Source organism: Lotus japonicus, chromosome 6 (assembly GCF_012489685.1).
Source record: "Lotus japonicus ecotype B-129 chromosome 6, LjGifu_v1.2".
Lineage (NCBI taxonomy): Eukaryota > Viridiplantae > Streptophyta > Magnoliopsida > Fabales > Fabaceae > Lotus > Lotus japonicus.
Window position 1 is genome coordinate 21,257,108 of NC_080046.1, and position 26,655 is coordinate 21,283,762.

General features: G+C 44.1%; 3 protein-coding genes and 1 long non-coding RNA gene across 10 annotated transcripts; 3 read left to right on the forward strand and 1 right to left on the reverse strand.

The window, feature by feature from the left end:
• The first annotated feature begins 241 nt into the window (after window positions 1-241).
• On the forward strand, window positions 242-2,879 carry LOC130721998 (uncharacterized). Of its 3 annotated transcripts, none has more exons than XR_009013739.1 (5): window positions 242-397; window positions 1,523-1,627; window positions 1,720-1,849; window positions 2,368-2,457; window positions 2,602-2,879. It is a non-coding gene; the product is annotated as an uncharacterized LOC130721998 (long non-coding RNA). The 3 variants fall into 3 exon arrangements; XR_009013741.1 differs by having other exon boundaries at window positions 247-397; window positions 1,529-1,627; XR_009013740.1 differs by lacking the exon at window positions 1,523-1,627 and having other exon boundaries at window positions 251-397.
• A 4,797-nt stretch (window positions 2,880-7,676) lies between these two features.
• On the forward strand, window positions 7,677-8,948 carry LOC130725087 (uncharacterized). The gene has a single exon (XM_057576343.1). It carries the CDS (start codon window positions 7,677-7,679, stop codon window positions 8,946-8,948), a length of 1,272 nt encoding a protein of 423 aa, XP_057432326.1.
• Window positions 8,949-9,062: 114 nt separating this feature from the next.
• On the forward strand, window positions 9,063-10,412 carry LOC130725088 (uncharacterized). Its single transcript, XM_057576344.1, has one exon. The coding sequence runs from the start codon at window positions 9,063-9,065 to the stop codon at window positions 10,410-10,412; it is 1,350 nt and encodes a 449-aa protein (XP_057432327.1).
• Window positions 10,413-17,208: 6,796 nt separating this feature from the next.
• On the reverse strand, window positions 17,209-26,259 carry LOC130724095 (trans-Golgi network-localized SYP41-interacting protein 1). 5 transcript variants are annotated; one of them, XM_057575269.1, is made up of 9 exons: window positions 26,105-26,259; window positions 25,762-25,928; window positions 25,334-25,669; window positions 21,866-25,243; window positions 20,675-21,497; window positions 19,694-20,337; window positions 19,077-19,224; window positions 18,779-18,860; window positions 17,209-17,674 (listed from the first exon to the last, which is right to left on the reverse strand). In XM_057575269.1, the coding sequence occupies exons 2-9, from the start codon at window positions 25,843-25,845 to the stop codon at window positions 17,572-17,574; spliced, it is 5,598 nt and encodes a 1,865-aa protein (XP_057431252.1). In that variant the 5' UTR covers window positions 25,846-25,928; window positions 26,105-26,259; the 3' UTR covers window positions 17,209-17,571. The 5 variants fall into 5 exon arrangements, with proteins under 5 accessions (XP_057431252.1, XP_057431249.1, XP_057431253.1 ...); XM_057575266.1 differs by having other exon boundaries at window positions 25,334-25,672; XM_057575270.1 differs by having other exon boundaries at window positions 25,762-25,869; window positions 26,105-26,258.
• Window positions 26,260-26,655: the final 396 nt, after the last annotated feature.

A 26,655-nucleotide genomic window follows, 5' to 3' on the forward strand; every position in this document is an offset into this window, starting at 1 on the left:
GTATGATGACCATGGCGGAAGAAAACCGTGGCATGTACGTTTTATACCACACTTTAACAATTGTGGACAGTTCATGGCTACAGCTTTCCAACCGCAGCAACCTAGTCCCACAAATATAACCGTGGCATAATAATCTGCATCTTATTTAATTAATTAAACCAGGCCTAAAACTGAAAAAATTCATTCCGCCAAAATTTCATTGAATCCCGCGCGTGTTCAAAATCAATTTCATTAGAGTTAAGGAATAATTTTCATTAAAATAAAACTTAAAAGTAAAAAAATAGAAACCCCCAAATCCCTAACACTACTCGATCAGTACGTACTAACCTTCTTCTCCTCCGCCGGTACAGCTCATCTCGACGACGGCTTGCACGACCATCCTCTCTACGCTGCTGAGGTATGTTATTTATGTATATTTGCTTGTTCCTGTCATTTCAATGTGTTCTTGGCCCTTCTTGTTTCATGTTTCATACCATTATGCCCTTCTTTGGTTGGAGTTGGTGGACCAGGAGAGATTGCAGTGGAGTTCTTCTGGTGTTTCGATGTGTATTGGTTGTGTGGGGAAGCCGGTAAGGGTGATTACCCATTGGATGGTGTTATCCCCTCCGTAGTTGGTTTTCGGTTCAATTTGGTCATGTCTTTCTCTGTTTATGTTCTGTTTCTTCTTTGTTCCTCTCTTTTCCTTTTGCTCTTGTTTAAACTCTGTACATAAACCGCTCCCGGGAGGTTCTATTTGGTCCGATCTTCACCACTCACCGGAGGTTATGGTTGTTCTAGTCGAGGTTAGGAAGTGCAAGTAACTTCTTTATCCCTTTCAGTGTTAATCTACTTAATCAATTTGGTCTTAGCTGATGTGGGAACATGGTATAGCTAAAGTAATTAGAAATTGAATTTAGGTTTCTCTACTGCTGCAATTCATTTATTATTAGATTGCAATGCTTAATTTTGTTAAGCTTTGACTGCGCAAAAACATCTTTTTGGAGAGAGTTGTAGTTGTTGGGAGAGCTTCAACAAGGAGTTCTCAAAGTCTGTGAAGATTTTGCCATTTAATCAGAATATCACTAATGCCATCTATGTTAGTCCTAATATTAACAACATCATATGGTTGACTTTTGAGTTAATATTTACTCTGACAAAGAATATGATATACTGGGTCATATAGTGTGTGAACGTGAATGTTGTCCCTCTAGTGACATCTATCTGAATTGAAGTTCCAATTCAATTATATATCCTCAGTGTATTTGAAAATTATTAAATGTTTGATACATATGACTTTCTTTTCTAACCATACATTTTAAAGAGGGAAATTTTTTTGTACTATGTTTCAATAAATAAAAGTATGGCTTATTAGAAAAGTATGACCACTATTTACTGCATGCTTTTTACTTATTTCTTATGTTCTAAAAAACAACTACAAGTGTTTGAGGTCTAGCAGCACTTTGGCTAGCAGATGAAGAAATCATACCTTTTGATTATGTATCATATGCTAATTGCTAAGGAGCTCCTGGTGTGCCCACCTTAGATGCAGATTTAATCAAGCAATTGTAGTTTTATACAAAATATGTTCTCACTGAGACCATGAAAGTTCTTACAACACAAAATATCTCAATAGCAGCTTAGCATTGAGGTACTGGAAACTGAGATTTCAAACAAACTTGAAAAAAAAGCATTCATGATACAGAACTAGAGAAAGTAAAACAGTTAAATGTGATTTTTCAGGAATTAGAAGCAAGTAAAGGATGGACAACAAGGAATGAGGATCATTTGAAAATGAGATAGCTGAATAATGGCTGAGTATGCATTCACTGACAGAACTGACCTCTTTGGAATGCCATGGTATAAGCATCTGGTAAGTTTTTTCTTTTCTTCTTTGGTACAGAGCATTTGGCAATATCAATTATCTACCAGAAACTTTTTGTTTAAGTAGCTAAAACATTCAATTGTGTTCTAGTCTTCCTTTTTAATTTAAACATCTTGGTTTTAATGTTTCCCCACTTTAAGTAGCTAAAACATTCAATTGTTTTCTCCACTGAAGATCTCAAAAGCCCACGAAGGAGTTGTTATAAGCACTGTTTATTTCATTTTGCCAAGAATCCAATCTGAACAAAGTCAAACTGGGCATCCTCTTCTTGATGATGAATGTGGTGATTAACTTGACAATAGTTAATGAATGATAGCAAGTGTTTGTTTCCTTTTTTTTACCTATTTTACAATGAACCGTTCACGTCCATTTCTTAATTAAGTGCCCATTAGTGACAGGTGTGTTCTCTCCTAGGAGGCTATTGCAACTTCATTCTGTCAGAAATGGTTATAAATAAATTGGTTCGAATATAATTTAGCTCTATGATGACACATAATCTTTTGCAGATATTGGAGAGCTGACCTTTAATATGTTTTGACCAACTTAAGTGTGGGGAGCTTCTTTGTAGCTTGCCATGCCTACATCAGATTTATCAGGTATATATAGTTTTAAACTAAATTCTTGATTTTCTTAGTTTTTGGGCTGTTCTAATACTTTTGCCATATATCAAATTTTGAACTATTAAAAGCTAAATGTTTGTCAATGTTGAACTTTTTTTCTGTCCATTTTTCACATGGCAGACTATACTGGTTTGTTGCAATTGAAGCTGGAATGACTCCAAATATTTTCTATTGTCTCAAGATTTTGAAGCCTCCGCATATCCACTTTTCCTAGCTTAGGATTTGGACATAAAGAAGGGCACATACTTATCCATTTGTTTTTGCAATTTTAACCCCTGTTTAGAATTTTATCCTATTTTCTATGTTATTTTATAGAGCAACCCCAAATACTTGTTGGTATGGCTTGTTAGAGGATGATATGTGATTTAAGTAGGCCAAATAATTATTAGGCTTTCTTCCTGAACATTTTAAGTTCTTCAGAATGTCCTTTATTTGAGTTCATGATTTTCTTTTGATTGTTGTTTAATACCTTTGTATCTGTTTCCTTTTCATTCAATATTTTTGGTCGCCAATAATACTTCCAAAGGATGATTCGATCTAGATGGTAGGTAATATGCAGTCAAGTCAATTGATAGAGATTTCTCATCATATTAGGATACCTATCTATCATTGCATTTAGCTTAAAATTTGAATGTTAGATTGCAAGATCAGGTGAAAAAAAGTAGTTTAAAAGGTTCTAAAAACCAACTGTGGTATAAAGCTTTCTAAAAAACCACTATGATGACGACGGTTAAAAAACCGTGGCATCAACGCAATATATAACCCGTGGCATAAAGGCACAAAGAAACCGTGGCAAACTTCTTAGTAAACCGTGGTTGAAATTTCTAACGCCACGGTCTCCCAAGTGTGGTATAAGATAAAACGTGGCATTAAATTTTAGACAGAACCGTGGCTTTAACTTGACAAAACCGTGGCACTTGGGCTTGGCCACGGCCACATAACCCGCGACACGGAAACTGTGGCAAAACCGTGGCGTAAGCTTTCAACCACAGACCAAAAATGCTGTAGTGATAGTGTAAACAATATTATGTTGTTCTGGGACGGGTGGACCACGCATGGGGACGACCGATCCCGATGCCCAATCAGGATCACCCGAGGAAGACCCAAGGGGGGACGACTAGGGTAGGATGTCCGGTCCTGTACCACAAGCAAAACGGCACCCTCCCCTGGCCCTGGGACCTGGGCCCCACCACCTAGGGGTTGACCTAGGCCCACCACCCTACGGAACTAGGGTGGTTGGAAGGTGGGTCCCTAGGTAATCTAAACCGTTGGATCACTGGAAACCACAGAGGGAGTAGAAGGATCCAACGGCCCTTAACCCGCCGGTACGGACCATGCATGACGTTGCATGGCTCCAACCCTAATTCTCCAACGTGTATATAAGGGGGGCAACTCACCCACTCTAAGGTACGTTATTCTCTTCACTTCACTACCCACTTACTCGATTCCCGTACTTACTTTGGCATTGGAGTCCCTTGCAGGAGCCCCTCTCGAGATCACCCAGCTCATCAGCACGCCGGTTCCACCCCCTCTCTTGGCTGCCCCAGCATCCCGTGATCCTCCCGATCATTTGGCGCCGTCTGTGGGGATCGAGTAAGCTTTTCCTTCACCACGTGCCGTCAGAGGCAAGAGCAGCAACAACGCGCAATGGTAGAGACACGACAGACTTCTCGCCGAATCCGCAAACTGCCAACACTCCCCCCGACCCCAGAGGACTACCCCAAGTCGGGGACGATCCCCAGAACCAGGGATCCTCACCCCCCCCCACGCAGCGTACGAAGCCCTGTGCAGGTGTAACGCCCCAATTTCTCAACTGAGGAGTTACATTAGTAACCTAACAAAGTCTAAGGACTATTTCGTAATCCTAAGAAAACACGATAATTTTTTTCCTTTTTAAAACGACTAAACACAGTTTAATACATAACGTAATCTTAATTAAACAACTCGTTCCCGACATATAGTAATAATGTCTTACATTAGCATAAGTAAGTTTCCAAAATAAGTACGCACACTTAAACAGTGGCGAAAAAAGGGTTTTAGTAACAGAGTTTTCAGATAACGAAGAAGACTCGAAGTATAAACTACTAAGAGGAAACTATACAGCTTCTTCCATCCTTGCTCCGCCGGTTACTGTCCCTCCTCCATCTCAGCATGGCTAAGCATCGTCAGAAGGCTCTTCATCGCCTAATAGCGTTAAGCGCCCAAACAACAAGTAGCAAACAGAAAGGGTTAACTCTATGCAATTACCATGTACAAAAGAGAAAATCATGCTATTCAATTTTAATTACTTAGCATGGTAAATAACTAGCAACATAACTCAACTCATATATCAACAACTTAACATAGATTAACTCTGATAATAATAATCTCAACAATGTAACATCAAATCAGATATCAATAAACCAATAACTAAAATCCAACAACATAGGGTCAGGTGTTAGTTCCCTATAATGCAACTATATGCTGCTACCAAAATGGATCGATCAGCAACGTCTCTCAAGACGGGATAGATGTGGAACGACAACCACTGAATCCCACTTAATATCGCCTCACAAGACGGGACAACCATGTGGAACGACAACCACTGGATGCCACTTAATAACGCCACGAAGGACGGGACAGACATGTGGAACGACAACCACTGAATGCCACTTAATAACGCCTCGAAAGACGGGACAGACATGTGGAACGACAACCACTGAATGCCACTTAATAACGTCACGAAAGACGGGACAGACATGGGGAACGACAACCACTGCACTGCCACTAAGTTCAGCCCTATATGCCAAAATCAATCAACAATAATCACGTCTTATCCACTTGAAAGCAGTAATGACGGAAACCAGTAAACGGCCGAAGCCTCTCAGAAAACGGAGACACACGTCTCAATAAGTTTACTCGGCCGAAGCCTTCAGAAAACATTTGGCACAAGCCTCAGAAACAGTCAACATAAGCAAGCATACAACATTGCAAGCATAAAAATCATAATCCAGTGCCAATCAATATAAACATCTTCATCTCAAACGCAGGCAGTGCGATAAAAGCAGGCAAGACTCAAATGACGCTCTAAAACTGAGTTACCCTTACCTTCGTGAGTAGAAGTTGGGCATGGAAGTTGTGAACCTAAAACAAGGAAACACAATCATCAACACAAGCCTCACTGGAAGCAACACGATCTAATAATACTAATCGAAATCGTAAAGAACGCTTTTAAAGCTTCAGAGTTCCTATTTAGGCACGAATGGACAACGGAGACTTCGTTCGCTAAAACGAGCATAACTCGAGCTACAGAACTCGGAATGACACGAAACCAACGCCAAAATTTCGACAATCGAAAGAGCTACGCAATGGCTGAGGTCATAGAGACCCAAAAATTATTTTTGGACACGGTACCCTAACAAATAGGTTTCGGCCACTATGGAAAATAGGGTTTCCGAACTTTTTCTTTGATCTAAATCAATTCCTAGGTATTCTTAGGCGATATCTAGGCCAGGGTAACTCTCAGAAAAATTATCGGATCGAAAACTGTCGCAGGGGTATTTTGGTCAATATTTTTAGCACGGAAACTCAAAATCAGAATTTTGAAAAACAAATTAGATGGGGTCGACACCAACGACGATTATGACGACTAATCCTACTAACGCTAAGCTCAATCGAGAGTTTTAAGCCCAAAGGAAGGAACTTTAGCCAAAAATGGGTATTATGAGCAGAATTGAAATTCGGCGGCGATTCGACGAGAATCGGCGAAATGTAATCCGCTAAACATGCTCAGGGGCACGCATGGAATAAGTTTAGATAGATAGATGAAGTTATTTTGACAGTTTTACAAAAAGCTCAAAACTTTGAGCACAGAAAAACATAGAGAAAAGCGACAGAATTTACGATCAGAGGTAAGGAAAAGCATCAGTACCTCGAGGCCTACGCGTAGCAACGAACTGTGGAACGATCAGGCAAGAAACAACAAAAATCACTTCTCCTCCTCTCCTCCTCCTTGCTCATGGTCGTGTGTGTGGGTTTTGTGATGTTTTTGGTTTTTTTTTTTTTTTTTCATTTTTCAAGCTATTTATAGGTTTTGGAAAATGCGAAAAAATGAAAATTTCGCGATTCCGATTTTTCCTGCGCATTCCTCTGTGAATTCTAAGATAGGTTCTGGCGACAGAATTCCAGAACTCAAAACAGGTTTCTTGGAATTAAATCAAACGATCCAAAGTCGGTGTAAATCGATTTTACCCGAAAAACTACTTTTTGCAGTTGATGTCGGATGAGAAAACTTCGTTCTGAAGAAAGATTGGAAACATCAAGAGAAATAGGTGTAATCGTGTGGAATCTTCATTTGAAGCTCCGAATAGAAAAAGTCTTCATCGTCGGTTGATTTTAGGTTTCTTGAACTATCAGTGATTTAGTTTCGGCAAACCTCCGAGGATTAGAATCGGACGTTCGTACATTTCAGGGTTTCGTATCGAAACGCTTGTTTATAGAAGATTAAGAGAAGTTCTAACATTTCTCTGATGATTTTTGGAATTAGTTTCCATCGTGTCATTAAGTGTAAATTAGTCGTTTACTAACGTTTTCGCCCTAAGTTTAAGCGAATACTAATTGTGCTATAACTTTTATCGACTTTGATACAATCCTTAGCCTTTTCCTGAACCTTCTCCTTCATAGATTTATTCCATTCAATAAACACTTGTTCAGGTTTTCCTTCACGATACATCAAACCTAATCGTGAATAGGAATTTTACTCACCTAATCTAAGCTTAAAAACTTGGGTCTTACAGCAGGCTTGAGGCCCGGGTTAGGGCGATGGAGGAGGAACACCCTCCGGAGGTAGGGCAGGAACGCAATGTCCAGGCCCGCAACACTCGGGACGAGATCCGCACCCTCCGAGCGCGCCTCCACCAACTGGAGGAACTGGAAGAACACCCTAGACAGGATCCGACGTTCTCTCAGGAGGGGGAGACGGGAAGGAGACCACTCCCACCTTCAAACTACCAAGACGACCATGGCCAAGAACAAACTACGGAAAGAGCCGTGAATCAACCCTCCCATCACCGCAGGTACCACTCCCCGCGCAAGAGTTACTTCGAGCGGAGGAGCCCCATTTCCACCAGGGAGCCGCTCAGGGACCCAGTCCGCCCGCACAACGGCGGATGGTTACCCTACCGCAGACTATCAACGACCCTCTCTCTCCAGACATGATGGCGACTCCTTTCCCCCTAGGATGGTCAAGATCTAAAAAGAAACTCTACGAGGGTGACTCCGACCCGACTGAGCACATCAACTTCTTCGTGGGAGCCATGCAGTATGCCGGAGCTACCAACCCGATCTACTGCCGCTGCTTCCCGATGAGCTTGGGGAAAGGCCCAACGAACTGGTTCCAAAACCTCCCCAACAACTCCATTCACAACTGGGAGGGAGTCATGTCAAGCTTCTTAGCCCAGTACTCCTCGGTGAGGAACATTCCGAAGTCAGAAGAGACCCTGGCCCTAATCAAGCAGGGCGAGAAGGAATCCCTGAAGGCTTTCCTTAACCGCTTCAACAAAGAAGCGGGAGACATTCCGGACCTCCTCCCTCAAGTCCGCCTGATCTTGGTACGACAGGCGCTCAGGCCAGGTCCTTTTTTGACTTCCCTGGATGGGAAGAAAGCCAGGACACTGGAAGAATTTCAAACCCGATCAGAGAAATATATTAACATGGAGGAAGCGGCGACATTGAGATCAACCAATCAAAACCCAGGCCATAGGCCCTCTGAGAAAACCCGAGACCCCGGTGAAACTAAGCGCGATCGCGAACCCCGACGGAAGAGCCAGGATGACAAAAAGCAAAAACGGAAGAAGTTCGATAGTTACACCCCCCTGAACTCTTCTCTCTCCCGCATCTTGCGGGAGAGAGCCTCCACCGACCTCAGGGACAACCCCCCCCCACTACTCACACGGGGGCATAAGCTGGATTCCAAAAGGTTCTGCGAATTTCACGACAGCCCCGACCATAACACGGACGAATGCCTGAACCTGAAAGACAAAGTAGAAGAACTAGTCAGAATCGGGAGATTGTCAAAGTACGTCGCCCTCTCCTCCGGCGACCTCCCTCGTCTGCGTTCGCCGCCTCCTAGAAGATCACCCACCCCGCCCAGAGCCCGGGCCCGGACCTCTCCTAGGAACCGAGCCCGCACACCCCCTCCAGCAAGGAGCCCACGTCATCACCACAGTCCCGACCGACGCAGGAGCCCCGATCGTCATAGAAGTCCAGATCGACGCCGATCTCCAGATCGGCGGGACCATGACGAAGTACGAAGGCGCCACGAGACTAATCTAGTCAGTGTTGGATCGATTGCTGGAGGATGGGCCGCCGGCGGACCATCAAACAACAGTCGGAAGAAGAGCACTCGAGTCATCATGTCAGCCGCTGGACGGCCTCGCCCCGACTCCCTCCGCCCCCCGCAGCAGAAAGTTCCCATCACCTTCACGTAAGACGACTACGGCACGGACACCGGCGAGGAGGACGACTCGATTGTCGTGGAGGCCCTCATCGCAAACGGTAAGGTACGGCGGGTACTCAACGACACAGGTAGTTCCGCTGACATTATGTTTTACGATGCTTATAAAACCCTAGGCTTATCTGTGAAAGACCTGATCCCCTATGACCACGACTTGATCGGGTTCACTGGGGACAGAGTTCTGCCCTTAGGATATTTTGATGCATACCTCTCCCTAGGAGGCCATGATGTTTGCAGGACTGTCAAGGCCCGATTCCTGGTGGTGGAATGCCCAACAACCTACAACGCCATCATCGGCAGACCGAGCCTCAATGTCTACCGGGCCATCGTCTCAACCCACCACCTGATGTTGAAGTACCCATGGGCCGGAAGGGCGGTTTCCGTACGCGGAAACCTAACCATGGCCAGGGGGTGCTATAACTCCAGCTGCAGGTTGGCGCGAGAGGATCGAAAAAGGAAAGAACCCGACCACGGGAAAAGAGTTGAAAGCTTCCATCTCCGAGCAGGAGCATGCTTAACAGACATCGACCCGAGAGTGGACCAATCTAGAGAGGACCAACGTCTTAAGCCGGATGGGGAAGCACGGCCTGTCCAGATCGGTCGTGGCCCCGAGCAAACCACCAAGCTGGCACGAGACCTCCCACATGACCTCTCAAACAAACTGGAAGCCCTTCTGAAAAGTAACAGACACTTATTTTCTTGGTCATCCGCGGATATGCCGGGCATCGACCCAATGTTCTGCAGTCACAAGCTATCAGTAGACCGAAAATTCAAGCCAGTGGCCCAGAAGAAGAGAGTCAAGAGACAGATGAGCGCAGAGAAGCAAGAAGCGATCAGGGAACAGACGACTGAACTGCTACGAGCCGGGATCATTCGCGAAGTCAAGTACACCACTTGGCTGTCGAACGTGGTCCTGGTCAAGAAATCCAATGGGAAGTGGAGGATGTGCGTTGACTACACAAACCTGAACAAGGCCTGCCCTAAGGATCCCTTTCCCCTCCCCAGCATCGATGCCCTTGTGGACAATTCCTCGGGGTACAAGTACTTGGCCCTCATGAACGCGTATTCCGGGTACAACCAAATTCCGATGTACAGAGAAGATGAAGAAAAAGCTGCTTTCATAACCGATCGAGGGACGTATTGCTACACTATGCTCCCGTTCGGCCTGAAAAATGCAGTGGTCACCTACCAACGGATGATGACCAAAATATTCAGGGCACTTATAGGAAAGTCAATTGAAGTCTACATTGATGACATTATCGTGAAAACACCAAAGGGAGGCGACCACGCAGCCGATCTTGCCGTGGTGTTCGAACAGCTGAGGAAGCACAATATGCGCCTCAACCCCAAAAAATGTACCTTCGGGGTTAAAAGCGGGAAGTTTCTGGGATATATGCTCACAAGTCGCGGGATTGAACTAAACCCCGAGAAGTGCTAGACTATTGTAGACATGAAAAGCCCAGGACGGTCAAGGAAGTCCAGCAACTGGCGGGACGGATGGCGGCAATCGGAAGATTTCTCCCCAAAGCCGCCCTACGAGCCCTACCACTTTATGCCCTACTAAAGAAAGGAGCGAACTTTGCTTGGTCGGAAGAGGCTGAACAAGCCTTCTCTCGGCTGAAAGAGATTCTCACCTCTCCACCGATCCTGTCAAGTCCAAAACCGGGGGAGCCCCTGTACTTATACTTAGCCGTTCGGGACAAGGCTGTGAGCTCCGTGCTGGTGAGAGAGGAGGCGGGAGTCCAACTTCCCGTTTACTTCGTCAGTCGCTCGCTCAAGGGAGCAGAGCTCCGATATCAGATGCTCTAGAAAGTGGCACTCGCCCTCCTAACCACTGCCAGGCGACTCAGAAGGTACTTCCAATCCCATAGCATCATAGTTCGCACAGATCAACCGGTCAAGCAAGTCCTACATAAGCCAGATCTAGCCGGTCGAATGGTGAGTTGGTCGATCGAGTTATCCGAGCATGACATCCAGTACGAACCCAGACGAGCGATCAGGGCGCAAGTCCTAGCAGACTTCCTGGTGGAGCTCACGAGCGATGAAGACCCACCGGCGGAAGTCTCCTGGGTCATCCATGTTGACGGCTCGAGCAACAAAGAGGAGGGGGGCGGGGATCGTCCTCCAAAGCAACACAGGGATGGTGGTAGAACAGTCGCTGCGCTTTAATTTCCCAGCCACTAACAACCAAGCTGAATATGAAGCTTGCGTAGCGGGTCTGGTCACGGCGCGGGACCTGGGGGCGCAGGACATACTCATCTGCTGCGACTCCCTCCTGGTGGTCTCCCAGGCTAACGGCGAAGCACAAGCCAAGGACCCAATTCTGGAACAATACCTCTCCCACCTGAAACGACTGGCCATAACTTTCCGTAAGGTAGAATTCCGCCACGTCCCAAGAGCTCAAAACGACCGCACGGATACCCTAGCAAAGCTGGCTAGCACCGGGAAACCCGACTTGAACAGGACAGTCATCCAGGGCACGCTGGCCCTGCCTTACGTCGCGGACCCTTACCGTCCCGCTGGAGTCAACACCTTGAGCATTGGCGCGGACGAGGATTGGAGGACCCTTATTATTAAGAACCTCACAACGGGTTGGCTGCCACCCGATAAGTTGGAAGCAAAGAAGCTGACTAGGAGCGCTTCCTGGTACACCATTGTGAACGGTGACCTCTTTAAGAGGGGTTCTCCACTCCACTCCTCAAGTACTTATCAAAGGAACGAGCAGAGTATGTCCTCGCGGAGATCCATGAGGGCAGCTGTGGCCACCACCCCGGTGGGCGTTCTCTGGCAAGAAAGATCCTCCGGGCCGGCTATTACTGGCCCACCCTGGAGAAAGACGCTGCCGACCACGTCAAACACTGTGACCCGTGCCAGAAGCACGCCGACCACCGCTTAGCTCCACCCGAGAGACTCTCGACTATGGTCTCCCCTTGGCCTTTCCACCAATGGGGAATGGACCTCTTGGGACCTTTTGAGACCGCCCCGGGACAGCTAAAGCACCTGGTGGTCGCGGTGGATTACTTCACCAAATGGATTGAGGCAGAACCCCTCGCCACTATCACTTCAGCCCGCATACAACGTTTCTTTTACAAGAACGTGATCAGCAGGTTCTGGGTGCCTGGAGTCCTGATTACTGACAATGGTACACAATTTACCTCCAAAGGGTTCAGGGAGCTGGTAGACGGACTTCATATCAAGCACCACTTCACCACAGTGGAACACCCCCAGACGAACAGGCAAGCAGAAGCGGCGAACCGAGTAATACTTAGAGGGCTCAAGAAAAGACTGGACGACGCTAAGGGCAATTGGGCGGAGCAGCTCGATCATGTTCTATGGGCATACCGCACTACCCCGCACTCTACAACTGGGGAAAGCATGTTTCGCCTAACTTTCGGAACCGAAGCAGTCATCCCAGCGGAGATTGGAGAGTCGAGCGCTCGCACCCTTGGCTACGACCCAGGGGAGAACGGTCAGCTCATCAACGAAGTCCTGGACCTTCTCGCCAAAACGAGAGCAATCGCTAACTGCAGGGAATTAATCGCGAAGCAGCATGCAGCCATCCGCTACAACAGGAAGGTCGTCCGCCGCGCGTTCCTGCCCGGGGACTTAGTCCTCCGCCACGCCAGCATCGGAGCCCGAGGGACGGAAAAAGGCAAGTTGGCCGCCAACTGGGAAGGCCCATACAGAGTAGCTGAAGCAACCGACACCGGCACCTACAAGTTGGAAAAACTCTCTGGGGAAGAGATCCCCCGCACTTGGAACGCTACCAACTTGAACCGCTACTACAGTTAGCTCTGACCAACCGAATACTTCAAACCCGGTTTTTCGTTTTAATGTTCTTAATCCTAGCTTCATGAGAATCAAGGAACTGTTTCCAGTCCTCCTCTTGTAACTGAAAGGCACGCTTGCATTTTTTAAAGAAACAAGAAGGAGTATTTTGTTTAAGCTATTTTCGCATGGACGCCGATCGACGCAATTTAAAAGACCCACCGGGCACGAAAATTAAAAGACCCACCGGGCACTAGAAATTAAAGGACCCACCGGGCACGAAATTTAAAAGATCCACCGGGCACGAAATTTATAAGACCCACCGGGCACGAAATTTAAAAGACCCACCGGGCACAATAATTTAAAAGACCCTCCGGGCACGAAAAATTTAAAACACCCACCGGACACGTAAAGACCCACCGGACATGAAATCTAAAAACCCTCGGGGCACGGTGACTAGAAGACCCCTCGCAACACAAAAATTAAAAGTCCCACCGGGACAATCGCAAGACCCAACCGGGCAAGTCAAATAACTTAGGTCGGAAATAAAACAAACCGAACAATCTATTCATTACTAGTAAAAGTTGTCATTACAAACGGTTACCTATTACAATTGCCCAGAGCAACTCAAAACACTTAAGCAAAAAAAACAAAGACTGAAAACAAAACGAAATTACAATCCCCTCAGAGAGCCTGCTCCTCCGGGAAGGTCGGGGTGAATTTCCCTTTGGAGTCCACAGTCTCGATCCGTCCCCCAGAGACCACCTTTCGATATCCGACCGACCCAGTCTCCAAACCCGGGTTGACAACCGAAAGCTGGCTCACCGCATTGTTGAAGGAAGCCTTGTTAATCTTCGACACGGTGGCCGCTAGCTTCTTCTTGTCAGCCTCTAGAGAGGCGACCCTGGCCTCGAGCTCTTTCTTCAAGGCAGAACTTTGTTCAAGCTCCAAGAGCCGAGCGGCCTTCTCCTCCGCCAACTTCTTCTCTACCTCCTTCAATCGAGCCGCACCGGTCTCAACGCTCCCCTCCGCAATCTTCAGCCGTCCCTCCAGGTCTTGACGAACCGCATCACCATCCAAGACCTTCTTCTTCAACTGCTCATTCTCGGTCTTCATGTTGTCCAGCGCCTTGCTCAACTCTTCGATCGTGGAGCACCCCTCTTCCAGCTCCCTACTCATGGCGGATATTAGCTGCTCATCCTTCTCGGCCTTCTGCCTGAGCTCTTCCAGTTCAGGCAAGGTCGACAACTGCAGATACCGGACAACAGAGGCGATCTTGAGCGAGGCCCGGAGAGCATAATTGAGGAGCCCATAGGGGTCATGATCACCCAAGTATTTCTGGTCACTCTCCGTCAGCACGAGGTCGTCGATCTGATCCAGGTGCTCCCGGCAGTTGGCGGCCCTAGGACCCCACATCGAAATTCTTGTGGGGGGGGGGGGGGCTACCACGATGACGGGCTCTGCCCGCTCCGGCTCGGAGTCCTGCCCTTCGCCCTCGGCACGGTCTTGATGGCCCTCCACTCTCCGCTTCTTTGAGGCCAGGCTCCGGGTATCCTCCTCCTCATCAACCGACCGCCCTTCCCCTTGGACGGGAACGGACCCATGTCCGCCCTCCAGCGAAACCTTCTCTGCCGACCCAGAGGTCCCCCCAACCTCAACCCCTCCCCCCATCCTTAGGGTCGGGGATGGGCTAATTTTCAGCACCCCCCCTTTCCCCCTCGGGAGTCTCAGCCTCTTGGTCCACCTCCTCATCCATGGACTGTCCGTCTTCAACCTGCATCGCCTCCAACAAGGTTCTGTCAATGTCCGCCATATCACCTGCCCAGGGATCAAACAACATTAGCAAACAAAAGAAGGAAAGAAACGACGAAAGGTATAATAAGTAAATAACTTACGCAGTAACTTAGCATTCTTCCGAACGCTGAAGGAACACAAGTCATAACAGCGAAGGGGACGGACCGGGACTTTCTTGTCCCCCTCCATGACGTAACGGACGGCGCCCATCAACAACCACTTGAATTCTAAGTCAGTCTCCGATAGGGCGCCCTCATCTGAGAAGCTGAACGACGTCACCTTTTCTTTATAATGAGCCGCGTTCCAGGCCAGTGGGAACCTCGGTCGCATTCCGCCACTCGGCCTCTGCTCGAACCACCAGTAAGGAGGCGGCGAGGTCGGCGCCACCCGGTAGAACTGGTCCTTGAAATCTTTATACGAATCGACAAAGGCTTTAAATATCGGGAACACCGTCCTCAGGGTCACCATGCCGTAGCCGCCGTGACCTTGGGTATGGGCGACCGCGAAAAGATGGAAGAAAAGAGGCAGGGACGGCACCTGCCCAAAAAGCGCTCAAGCAGTCTCATAACCTCGCACGAAACCCCAACCCCCTGGGTGGAATTGGGAGGGCGCCACCATCATATGCCTAAGCACCGCGACCTGAAAGTCGGTTAGTAGCATCCGCACCTTCACCTTCTTCATCGTATAGATGTTCATATAGATGCCGAATGGGGGGGTCTGCGAGAGCCTCTCCGTCTTGCCAGGGGCAAAAACGTCATGCCCAGGTCCGATCTGCTTCTGTGACAGATAATACTGTCTCCGGAAGTGCCCCTCGTCCTCGTTAGCATAGCAGGACTCGATCTTCAATATCTCCCTGCACCAGTCGTCCAATGGCGCCAGATCACCCTCCAGATGAGGAAACTTCTTTAGATCGATTTGTTTCCGTTTCGGGGTGTCCTTACTCATCTTCGGTTTGGAACCCCCCCCGACCTCTTTACCCTTTTTCTTTTCGGCTCCGGTCATACCTAAACCTGCGTAAGGGAAAACGTCGTTTCAATATTACAAGTTATTGACCACGACTCAAAGGGGAAAACCACCAGGATCCGCCTTTGTCCCCGGCAGGGAGAGCAAACCCTGCGCCGGAGGACCGGCCCACGGACCGCCCCTCCGTCGCACGGGGGGAGGAGACCACTCTCTCCCACCCGAAAAGACGCACCCTAGGAACCCCTAGAGAACGGAACTAGGAGGGAGGAGGAGAAGGAGAAGAAAAATAAAATAAAAGGCAGAAGAAGTTAAGAAGAACTTACCAAGTAACTGACGAGGACGACCACCGGGAAATCAAGAACGACCGCCTTGAAAGCTGCGTCTAACGGCGCTGAAATTCAGAACTTTAAAGGAAGAAAAGAGGAGAGCTTGAGGTGCGGAAAAAGGAAAAAACGCAAATGAGGCCCCTCCTACCCTTTTTATAAGGGAACTCAGGAATGGGAAGCGACGCTTCACCAAACCCTACAACTGTAATAATGACGCTAGGGGAGGCGGGAAAGCTCTCGACCAATCAGCTTCTGCCACGTCAGCAAGGAGAACGAAACGACGTAACGCGTGCCACACCTTGTCAGACGCATTAATTGCGCTGCCAAAACGTCGCTTCACGTTACTGTTGCGTAACGTTTGGAATTCGGGACCGCCCCGTCGCCCCAAGACCACGGAGGGTGTCGATCGGTTACCCCTCACTCGCCACCGTGTGTCGGGTCGTCCTGGGCTCCAACCGTTCCGCTTACACCCGTCCGGCCACAACTCTGAAGCTCACGCCTCACTCATGCAGTGAGGCAGAGCTGGGGGGCTACTGTTCTGGTAAGGGCTGGCTGGAACCGACCGGAATGACGGAGGGACGCTCACGTGAACCTTACCTAAAGCTCCTAGTCCACTACTTTAGTGGACTAGAGCTGGGGGGCTACTGTTCTGGGACGGGCGGACCACGCATGGGGACGACCGATCCCGACGCCCGATCAGGATCACCCGAGGAAGACCCAAGGGGGACGACCAGGGTAGGATGTCCGGTCCCTGTACCACAAGCAGGACGGCACCCTCCCCTGGCCCTGGGACCTGGACCCCACCACCTAGGGGTTGACCTAGGCCCACCACCCTACAGAACTAGGGTGGTTGGAAGGTGGGTCCCTAGGTAATCTAAACCGTTGGATCACTGGAAACCACAGAGGGAGCAGAAGGATCCAACGACCCTTAACCCGCCGGTATGGACCATGCATGACGTTGCATGGCTCCAACCCTAATTCTCCAACGTGTATATAAGGGGGGCAACTCACCCACTCTAAGGTACGTTATTCTCTTCACTTCACTACCCACTTACTCGATTCCCCTACTTACTTTGGCAATTGAGTCCCTTGCAGGAGCCCCTCCCGGGATCACCCAGCTCATCAGCACGCCGGTTCCACCCCCTCTCTTGGCTGCCCCAGCATCCCGTGATCCTCCCGATCATATGTCATGCTATTATCATTTGTAATTATCCACACTTTCTAGCTACATAGTTATCAACAAAATTAGAACAAACGAAAATATAAATTTGCGTTTTCCAGGGCAGTGCTGGCTGTGCTGCTTCCACGAGCAAAACAATTATCTTCAAGAGGCGATTTTGTCTTAAATATTATTCACTGCTTGAGATAGAAATGAGTCACTCATAAAAAAAATTCTACAGTTTTATTATACTCAAGTAAAAAAAAATCCATCTCCCTATTTCCTACCTACCACATAATATTGAAACAATTATAGGCCCTTGCCAATACAATGGAAGGACTTCATTCAGTAACAAAAAAACAAAATGAAGGCTGTCAAAAAATGAGCCCAAACTTTGAAGACTAGAGAACACCTCTGAATCCCTAAAATGTGATTGCAGAGAACTAACAGGGGTTTTGCTGAGCTAAAGAAAAACAGGTTAGGCTTCATTAAGAAGCGAGGCAAGAATAAAAGGGGTGAATTTATATCTACAATACAATTTGCAGATGCAGGACATTCATTCAGTGTCAAGTTTGATCACATCTTTTCTACAAGATCGCCCCCAGTAGCCATAAATGCATGATGAGCAAATAACCAATGATTCCTAATCTTGCTCTGGGACGACTCATCAGAACCCGACTACCAGATACCCTGCATAAAGAAATCAAACCCAATTGAAGAGTGTTTGATAAAATTAAAAATTGTAACTAAAAATTCAGGAAGGGAATTTTCAATGATAAAAAAAACATTGAATTTGCAACAACAAAAAAATTGAAGTAGTTAATGTAAACTATTAGCATAAATATGAAGTTATAGGGTGTGGACCAAATTTGAAGTGATCCACTGGTGATCTACTGATAATAGTCTTGATAATATGATTTTTTAATTGAAGGTCCTGAATCAACGGCAATTAAAAGTGGATTACGGTGGACTACTTCAAAATCGGCCCACTGACGCAACTCCCCGCATTAATACTAGGGTTTATACTAGCGGTGTACAAGGACGGGTTCTGGCTGTCGCTAACCTGGCCCTAAATATTGGTCGGCCCAATTTATAGACCCTAACTCGTCCATAAACCCGACGCTCAAGCTCAAGCTCAACCCGAACCCGTCCCTACCCGAAACTGGGTTTAGAGTTCGACACCCTCTTCTGTCCCTTGTTAAAGATCGGGCCGGGTTACTTGGGTTGGGGCTGTCCGGGTTTTCGGGGCGGTCCGGGTCTTGTAATAGAGGGAGTTACTGAATATCATTCAATCATTTGAATTAAAAATGGTTTCTAAATGCTACTGAATACATTGAGTGACCTCTCATGCTAAATGCTTTCAACATTTTACCACTGATGTATAAACCAAGCACCAAAAAATCAATTTCAATTATTGTGTTGAATCATCATCTTCAATACTAACTTTGACTTTTTACACATACATTAAACGTCCAATCCATTTATTCCAACGAAATTAAGATTACAAGTTAAGTCATATGTTGGAGAAAGATCATGTTCCGAGGATAACTCAAAAATGTACATGTAGCAGTTAAGGCTCTCCTTGATGAATCTTAAGCATCTTGTAGATCCTACCACTAAAAAAGAATGGCGCTGGTTGTGATTCTACATGAAATCTTAAGGATTTAAGGTCTTCTGCTTTTAACAATTAACAGCGATGACAATCTATTTTCCCGTGTAAATTTTAAGAAACCAGAAATTTCCCCTAGTACTGTTTTACCATTGCTAAAAAATATAATGAAAAAAGCAATTTACCAGATTCCATCAATACGATCTGCAATTACTTTTCCTTGTTTTGGTACAAAACCAGAAGTGTTCAGCGACTTGAATACATGACCTGCAAAGTAGTTTACAATTAAAAATATGTTTGGATCATGTTCAATGCTCTTTAAAAGTCAGTTTCATGAATTTCAAAGCACTGAACATAGACAGAACAATTCCTAGGATTCAATGGAAAGTCTATTTGTGTTGCCTCAAACTTTTTTACAAACAGGCAATAAGTCTTCAAGTTTTCAAATGAAGTAATTCGTATAATTGAGAAATTCATAATTACCTTTATCATCATCAGTATCTGTACTGCTAACTAAAGGATCAGACTCCACATTAATATCAAGTGCAAGATGATCAGTAGATCCTTTTCGCATATTTCGCACATGAGCAGACAATGGGGCAGGAGCGACAGCTTTCTTGCCAAGTGATCCCTGAGTAAAGAAGCAAATTCCTTATATATACCATTACGGGATCACTTCAATATTTACTTTTGGCAGCTAGAGGAAAAGTATTTCAACTTTGACAATGTAAAATAATAATAGATTCATATCAGATTAAACAAGAGATGATCAACAAGAAGATGAATAAAGCTACAATATGCATAAAGGAAGACTGCCCCTTCAAAACAACACCTAGTTCATCAGCATCCAGTTCCAAAGTAAATAAAGCACCAGCAGATATTTTTGTCATATTTCATAAAGCAGTTAAGTTTTAAAGAAAAAGATAAGAGTCAACTGTCAATTACCTGAAAAAATCTATATATTATTCCAGGAAAAGGATCACATGAAATAAGCATTATTTTAAAAACAAAAAACAAGTATGTGTTAATAAGAAAATATTTAAACTTAAATTGTATCATGTCAGTAATTTGAACTAAGAAAACCATGTAAAATTTATCACCTCTTCAACTTCAGTTATCTCAGACCCAGCAGGTAATGAGGATGCTTCAAATATACTCCTTTCCTGGACAATATCTGGCTGAGAAATCCTATCCTGAAGGGAATCTTCAAGTAATTTAACCTTGGTTGTTAGTTCATCAATAACCTTCTGACTTCCAACTAACTTAAGACCTAGTTCCTGGGCCTTGGATCTTGAATTTTCAGATTCTGAAAGAATGGTACTGATATGTTTTTCCAATGCTGGTATTAACTCCTTCGCACCTTTAGGATTTCTATCTACATCCCAATTGTTGGCTGCCAAAGTATCAATGATTTTTTCTATAACAACGGTGAGCTCGGACATTTCATTCTTGACCATTCTTGAGTCTTCACAGTTTCTGGTGAGTTGTCTGACTTCCTCCTTCAGATCCTTAATTTCAAGAGCCCTGGTTTCGAGGATTGATTGCATCTCTTTTTTATCATGAGAGGAAGAGTTTATTTGATGATGCAACCTAGTAACACTATCAACAACATAAAAGAGCTTCTTCACAGGGTCTGAAGTATACGGTTCCACATCATCTTCTTCAGACTCCAAAATAGGGATTTTGATCCTATCTAACTTGTAAAAGAGATCTCGCACCTGAGATGCTGAAAGGAGGGAGCTTTCTGCCAATGGAAAATGGAAATCAAGTCACAAAGAAGCAAATAAGCATATGCAAGTGTTGAGATTGTGTGGATGTTATGTGTTGATTTGATTTAATTTTATTTGTTATTGTGTATTATTTGTATTTTAGGAAAGTTTTGTTGTATCTTAGGAAATCGTGATCATATCTCCCAAATATAGGTTGTTTTTTCCTACTTTTCCGCTATGCTTTGTATATATACATGCACACCACATATCATTGCAGAATGGATCAATAATATATTCAGCTTCCGTAATTTTAAGTGCAATTCAAATCAAATCCAATATGGTTTAGTGAGGAAAGATTTCAATATCATTTACCTTCTTTTGCCAACTGAGCACTGTACATTGACGAAATCTCTGCCTCTTTTTCCTTCAATTTTTCTTCTAGGGCATGATAGCCCTCTAACTTATCCTTAAGCTCATTGCAAGTACTTTGGAGTAAGTGGATATCAGACTCCAGTTGCAAAACTCTGTTTTTATTGAAGTCTCTCTCATCTGTGACTGATTCAAGACCAACAGTTGTTTCATTCAATTTATTCTGCAAATCTGCAATTGTTGTAGCTACCTGGTCACTTTTGACTTCGAACTGTCTAATCAAAGTTTGAACTTTTTTAGAAGCATTTATCAACTTTTGTGAGGCTTCTGCATATTTGCTGTTCGTATGATGCTCTATTTGTGCATTTGCTTCCTGGTTTATCTTTTCAATCTCAGAAATGGAGACTAGTTGCCCAAGATTCTTGTCAACTTCATTCTGAAGTTCATCAGTAGAGCAAGTGCATGCAGACACCAATACACTGATATCATTTTCTAAAGTAGCAAAAATATTTTCTTTTTCTTCTTTCAACTTCCCCATGATATTTTCTTTTTCTTTCATAGTTTCCATTTGCTCAACAATATTCATCATGTTGGTCTCTATTTCCAGTAACTTTTCATGGAGAGGAGAAATAAACTCATCAATATAATCAAAAAATTCATCAAACTTATCTGCAATGTGTTTGTTTCTCAACTGAAATCCTTTCACAATCTTTCCAAATGATGAGATTATGGTGTCAATATCAGTGCCATTAATCTCTCTGTTGTCCAGTTCGACTTCAACTTCTTCAAGGCCATCAAAAAATGCTTTTCTCACATGTGGATCTTCCTGGAAGAAACAATATCGCATATTACGAAGAATGTATACAATAAAGTTATCAAAAGAAAAAACAAAGCCATATTAACAAAGAAACCAACAGTTAGAGATGCAAAAGAAATTTAAAAGAACCAAAAGCCTTGAAACAATATATATCTGATACCAAAAACCCCAGAAATTTTCTAACAAATTTCAGACGAGATAGAGTAATAAGTACACACTTAAAACTTCAAAGCCTTATTATGCATTAGTCACCATGAACTTTTCTAATTATATATAGATACATCTGTCTTAGTGGTCAGAAGACTTGGATGGCAAATATATGCAAGTTAATTTCAATCAGAACACGAGGAAATAATTGGAAAATGGTAACAAATTACCTCTTTCATAAGGTGTCCTTCTGAATCCTTAGCAGCCATGGCGACATGGTGTCTTAATTTGTCCAGAATGAGTTCCATATTCTTCAGGGTCTCACATTTCCTCTCAAAGCATTGTTTTATTCTAGGAAATAGAGTATTGTCTGTCATAAGCACCTGAAGATCATTAAGGAGTCCAATGAGCTCAAGGGACTTGTTCTCTAAACTGCCATTCTTTCCAGCTAACTCTGCGATGTATGTATTTAACTTTGAACCAAGTGAAGATATCTCCTGTTTTGCAATTTTATTTGCATCTTCTAGGGCAGAAATATCATTTTGTGCCTTCAACAATGCATCTTCTAGTGATCTTACAGTTGCAGAGGCACCTACCAATTTGCTAGCATTATTTTCAGCTTCATCTCGCAGCTTCTTTAGTTCATTTTCCATATCAATCTTGACAACTTGATCAGCATCGTACTTTTCAGTCAATAAATTGAACTCACTCTCAACCTGAGAAAATTCACCTTCTAGATCCTTTATGGTCCTCCTGGCTTCGGCTAGTTCAATTGTCTGCCTGGCTGCTTCATCTTTAGCTTTTTCTAACTCTGTCTCTGCAGTAATTCTATCTACTTGAGCCTGCTCTTTCTCTTTGGACAGAACAGAAATGTCTGTTTCTACCTGTGACAAGGCACCTACCAATTTGCTAGCATTATTTTCATCTTCATCTCGCAGCTTCTTCAGTTCATTTTCCATATCAATCTTGACAACCTGATCAGCATCATACTTTTCAGTCAATAACTTGAACTCACTCTCAACCTGAGATAATTCACCTTCTAGATCCTTTATGGTCCTCCTGGCTTCGGCTAGTTCAATTGTCTGCCTGGCTGCTTCGTCTTTAGCTTTTTCTAACTCTGCCTCTGCAGTAATTCTATCTACTTGAGCCTGCTCTTTCTCTTTAGACAGAACAGAAATGTCTATTTCTACCTGTGACAAGGCATCTTCAAGTGACTTACTTGTACGACAAACTTCAGCATGATCTTCTTTAACTTTCCGTAACTCTTCCTCAACTTTTTCTTTCAGCTGTTCTAACTCTGTCTTTTCTTCAGCAAGTTGAGAAACACAGTCCTCTGAAGAAGATAACCTTTGTTCAAGGGAGTTTACAGTTGCTTGGGCTTCTGCTAATTTAGTTTCAAGTATAATGGCCTCCTCCTTTAATAGCTTCAACTCTTGCTCTACACGTACTTTAACGTCTTGGCAATCACTCACATAACCAGCAAGCCATTTTACCTTTTCTGTAGGGTCACCAAAATCTGGTTCAACTGGAAGAACAATACCATCAATACATTCCATCACTCTCTGTAACACGCAGTTGCTCTCCCTCAAGAACTGTTCAAACTGATTCCTTTCCGCTTTAATTTCCAGAAGATCGGCCTCAAGCTTTGGGATGCTATCCACATCACTTGACAATCTATTGATCTCTTCCCTGTATTCAGAAACTACAGATTCTTGCTTCTGCAAATCAACTTTCAACTTCTCAATCTCTGAGTTCTTTTCATTTAGAAGACCTTTTAGATTGTCCCTATCTTGAACCAACCCCTTTCCTTTCTTAACTGCCATGGATAACTTGTCCCTAAGCATGGCAGTCTTTTCCTCTGCCAGTTGAAGATCATTCAGCAGAGAACTTCTTTCTTCTTTCAATGCTATAATTTCCTCAGAAGCCTCTTTCAACTCATTTGACAGCTTGTTCACATCTGACTTAATTAGCATCTCTTCTTCCAGTAGATCCTCACAGAGCGTTAACTCCTGATCCCTAACATATAAGAGACTTTGAATCCTTTCAAACAACTCCGCATCAATAGGAGGCGCTCTAGAAACTTGACCACTCTCTCTTTTCATAATATGAAAGCATAAATCAATGATTCTCAAAGTGCTGGAAGACAATTGATCAATTCCTTCATCTTCCAAGTTAAGGCCAGAAAAATCAACTAACATTTTCACTATCTGGTCCTTTTCCACAGAAATCTGATGGTTCTTGTGAACAAGCTCTTCATATTTAAACCTCAAATCAGTTAATTCTGACTGAAGATAATCTTTTTCCTGTGATTCCAGCAAAAGTGAAATACTAAAGCGATCAATATAGTTAAGGGATGCTTCCTTGATTGCAGAAATCTCTTCCTGCAGAATATACATATCATCCCGGGCCTTATGAAAAGAATCTAGAAGCCAATTCATTTGTGATTCTAAATCAGAAGACGAAACAGGTTCTGGTAGGTCCACAGGAGATAGAGTTTCCTTCAATCTGCATAACTCCAGGAAGGAACCCTTAAGTGTATTTCTGTCATCCACAAGCCATCTTAGTCTCTCTAACATATCAACTGTTTCAGGCTGATCAGACCCCGCACGAGACAATATTTCTTCCACTTCATCAAAAACTGTACTATTTTGTTGTAATGAATTCTGCAGGGATGCAACCATATTTTCAGTTTGGGCCAACTGCTCTTTAGCAAGTTCAGCAGCTTCTAGTGCAACTGACTTCTCCTGCAATTCAATTAAACATTTCTCAAGCTCACTGCATTTCTCAGCCAGAGACTTCTTTAGCGAATCACGCTGCTGTACCAACGCCTTCCCTTTAGTCACAGCCATACTAAGCTTTTCTTTGGTATTAGAACATTTAACCTTTTCCTGCTCAAGTTCTGTTTTCATATTTCCATGTTCAGTATTTAATGTCCCTATCATCACCCTTTCCTTGTCAAGCTCTTCAACCAGTTTCCGATTTTCTTCTTCTAAACGAGACAGTTTTTCAGCCAATTCTGCTTCGTTTCTTTTGAGCTCGAGTAACCCACCACGAGCATCAACAAGTATGTTCCCATATTCTTGCGCTCTAGTATCCAAACCAACCTCAGAGAAAGACTGCCCAAGTTGATAAATTTCAGAAAGCATCTGATTATATTTTTCAACTAAAAGCCTAGTGCCTTCCTCAATAAAAACTATTTTCCCACTCAGAGAATAATCCAATCCTGGCTCCTGATTAACGACAGTTACAAGATTGGATATCGTATTCTCTATTGCATTATCAATACTATGGTCCTTTTCAAGCTGAGCTTCCGCTGAAACTTGCAAACTCTCATTCGATACCATCAATTGGGCAACCTTTGCACTCAGATCCTCTATCTCACGGTCCTTCACATATAGAAGTTCATGAAGCTTGCCTTCACTGTTTGGACGTTCCTCTGAAGCTGTTTTCACAAACTCCAAACATTCTTTTATCATCTCCCTCAACGGGGCATCTGTCACTTCCCTAACTCCAACTTCAGCTTCATTCGGCAATGACTGCTGACAGGTAAGAGCCTTCAGCTGGCAGTGAAGATCAAACACTCCTTTCGTAACAGTTTCTCTTTCCTCCTACACCACCCCACAAAATAAATGAGTAATTGATAATCAATTTAATCTGTGCTACCTAAAACTATTCTCTCTCAATCATAAACCACAAACCTGATATTCCTGCACAATAATTTCTTTCTCAGCAACAGCCTTCTCCAGCGTAAGGCGCAGCTGTTCCAGCTGCTGCTGCCCTGTCGGGGAACCATCTCGAACCCCATTGCCCAATTCATCATAATGACTCTGCTGATGTTGATGCATAACTCGATTTTCCTCCGAGTTTTCATCCTCATTCTCCGTCCCTACACCTTCTTCTTCCTTTAGCTTACCATCAAATGTGATTAGCTCGTCGGGGCAATCAACAAACATGTCATCTCTAGCAGCATCCTCTGTAGATTTTCCATCTTCCGGGTCTCCCAAAACTCCACCTTCGCGATTAACGCGCTCTACCTGCTTCACTCACTCGCATTAAATTAAATAAAAATTATTAAAACTAACTAAGCATTGGCCACAATTTACATTGATTGGTAATAGGTAGTTACCTCATCATCATCAATGTTTGATTCAGTAACGCCATTTGATTGGGTTGTAGGGTCCGGATCCGAAACCTCGTCATTCTCAGACATCTCAACATTCAACAAGATTCGGATCTGAAATTTGGATTTCTATTTATTTATTTTCAATTTTACGAATCAGAATTATTGATAACCTACAATTGAATCCAAAACCAAATCGAAATGAATCAAATGAATATGAAATCAAGCAATTGATTACGAACGAGAAAATGAAATTAGAACGAAGAAGAAGAAAGAAACCCTACAATGAAATTTGACTACAATAATCTGGAAAGCGAAGTGAGTGCCAAGCAAAGTGGAAAATGCGCACCTGTTAAGTCGACGAAACTCCTCAGGTTGTAAGAAAAATATAAAAAGGAGAATTTCTATATGATGGACAAGGCGTTATTATGGTTTAGATTGTAATGGACGATTGGCGTTACAGATGTCCACAAACTTTGACAAACGGCAACACTACTACAACTCCACAAGACTCGTAGTTGAGTAATGAGTAGCACTACTATCAAATCAAGCTTTAATTACACATTTCATCCTTGATCTTACACTCTTGTGTAATTTTAATCCTTTTGGCTTAAAATGAGCAACTTTTGGTACATTAAAGATCATGACGTGATAAATGGGTCATTCCGTCTAATTGCTAAAGTATGTTGTTGTCTATGTGAACCTCACTAATGACATGGACGTGAGAGTGTCAACCACTGAAATGTCATGTCATATATTTTTATTTAAAAAAAATCCTTTTCATTTAATTTTAATTTTAATTTTCTTTTAAGTTTCATCATCTTCTGTTACGAATGTGATTGTTAGAGTTAGTTAGACAGCTGGCAGTTAAGTTGTTAGAGTTTGTTAGGAAGTTAGGAA

What these genes read in the sequence shown, in the direction of transcription:
- LOC130724095 (XM_057575266.1), bottom strand. Translation starts at nt 25,845, where the DNA reads ATGTCTGAGAATGACGAGGTTTCGGATCCGGACCCTACAACCCAATCA. An exon ending in AAGGACACCTTATGAAAGAG is followed by an intron (nt 21,498 to 21,865) that starts GTAATTTGTTAC and finishes TGTTTCTTCCAG; the next exon opens with GAAGATCCACATGTGAGAAA. An exon ending in TGCTCAGTTGGCAAAAGAAG is followed by an intron (nt 20,338 to 20,674) that starts GTAAATGATATT and finishes TTCCATTGGCAG; the next exon opens with AAAGCTCCCTCCTTTCAGCA.
- LOC130725087 (XM_057576343.1), top strand. Translation starts at nt 7,677, where the DNA reads ATGGCGACTCCTTTCCCCCTAGGATGGTCAAGATCTAAAAAGAAACTC.
- LOC130725088 (XM_057576344.1), top strand. Translation starts at nt 9,063, where the DNA reads ATGTTTTACGATGCTTATAAAACCCTAGGCTTATCTGTGAAAGACCTG.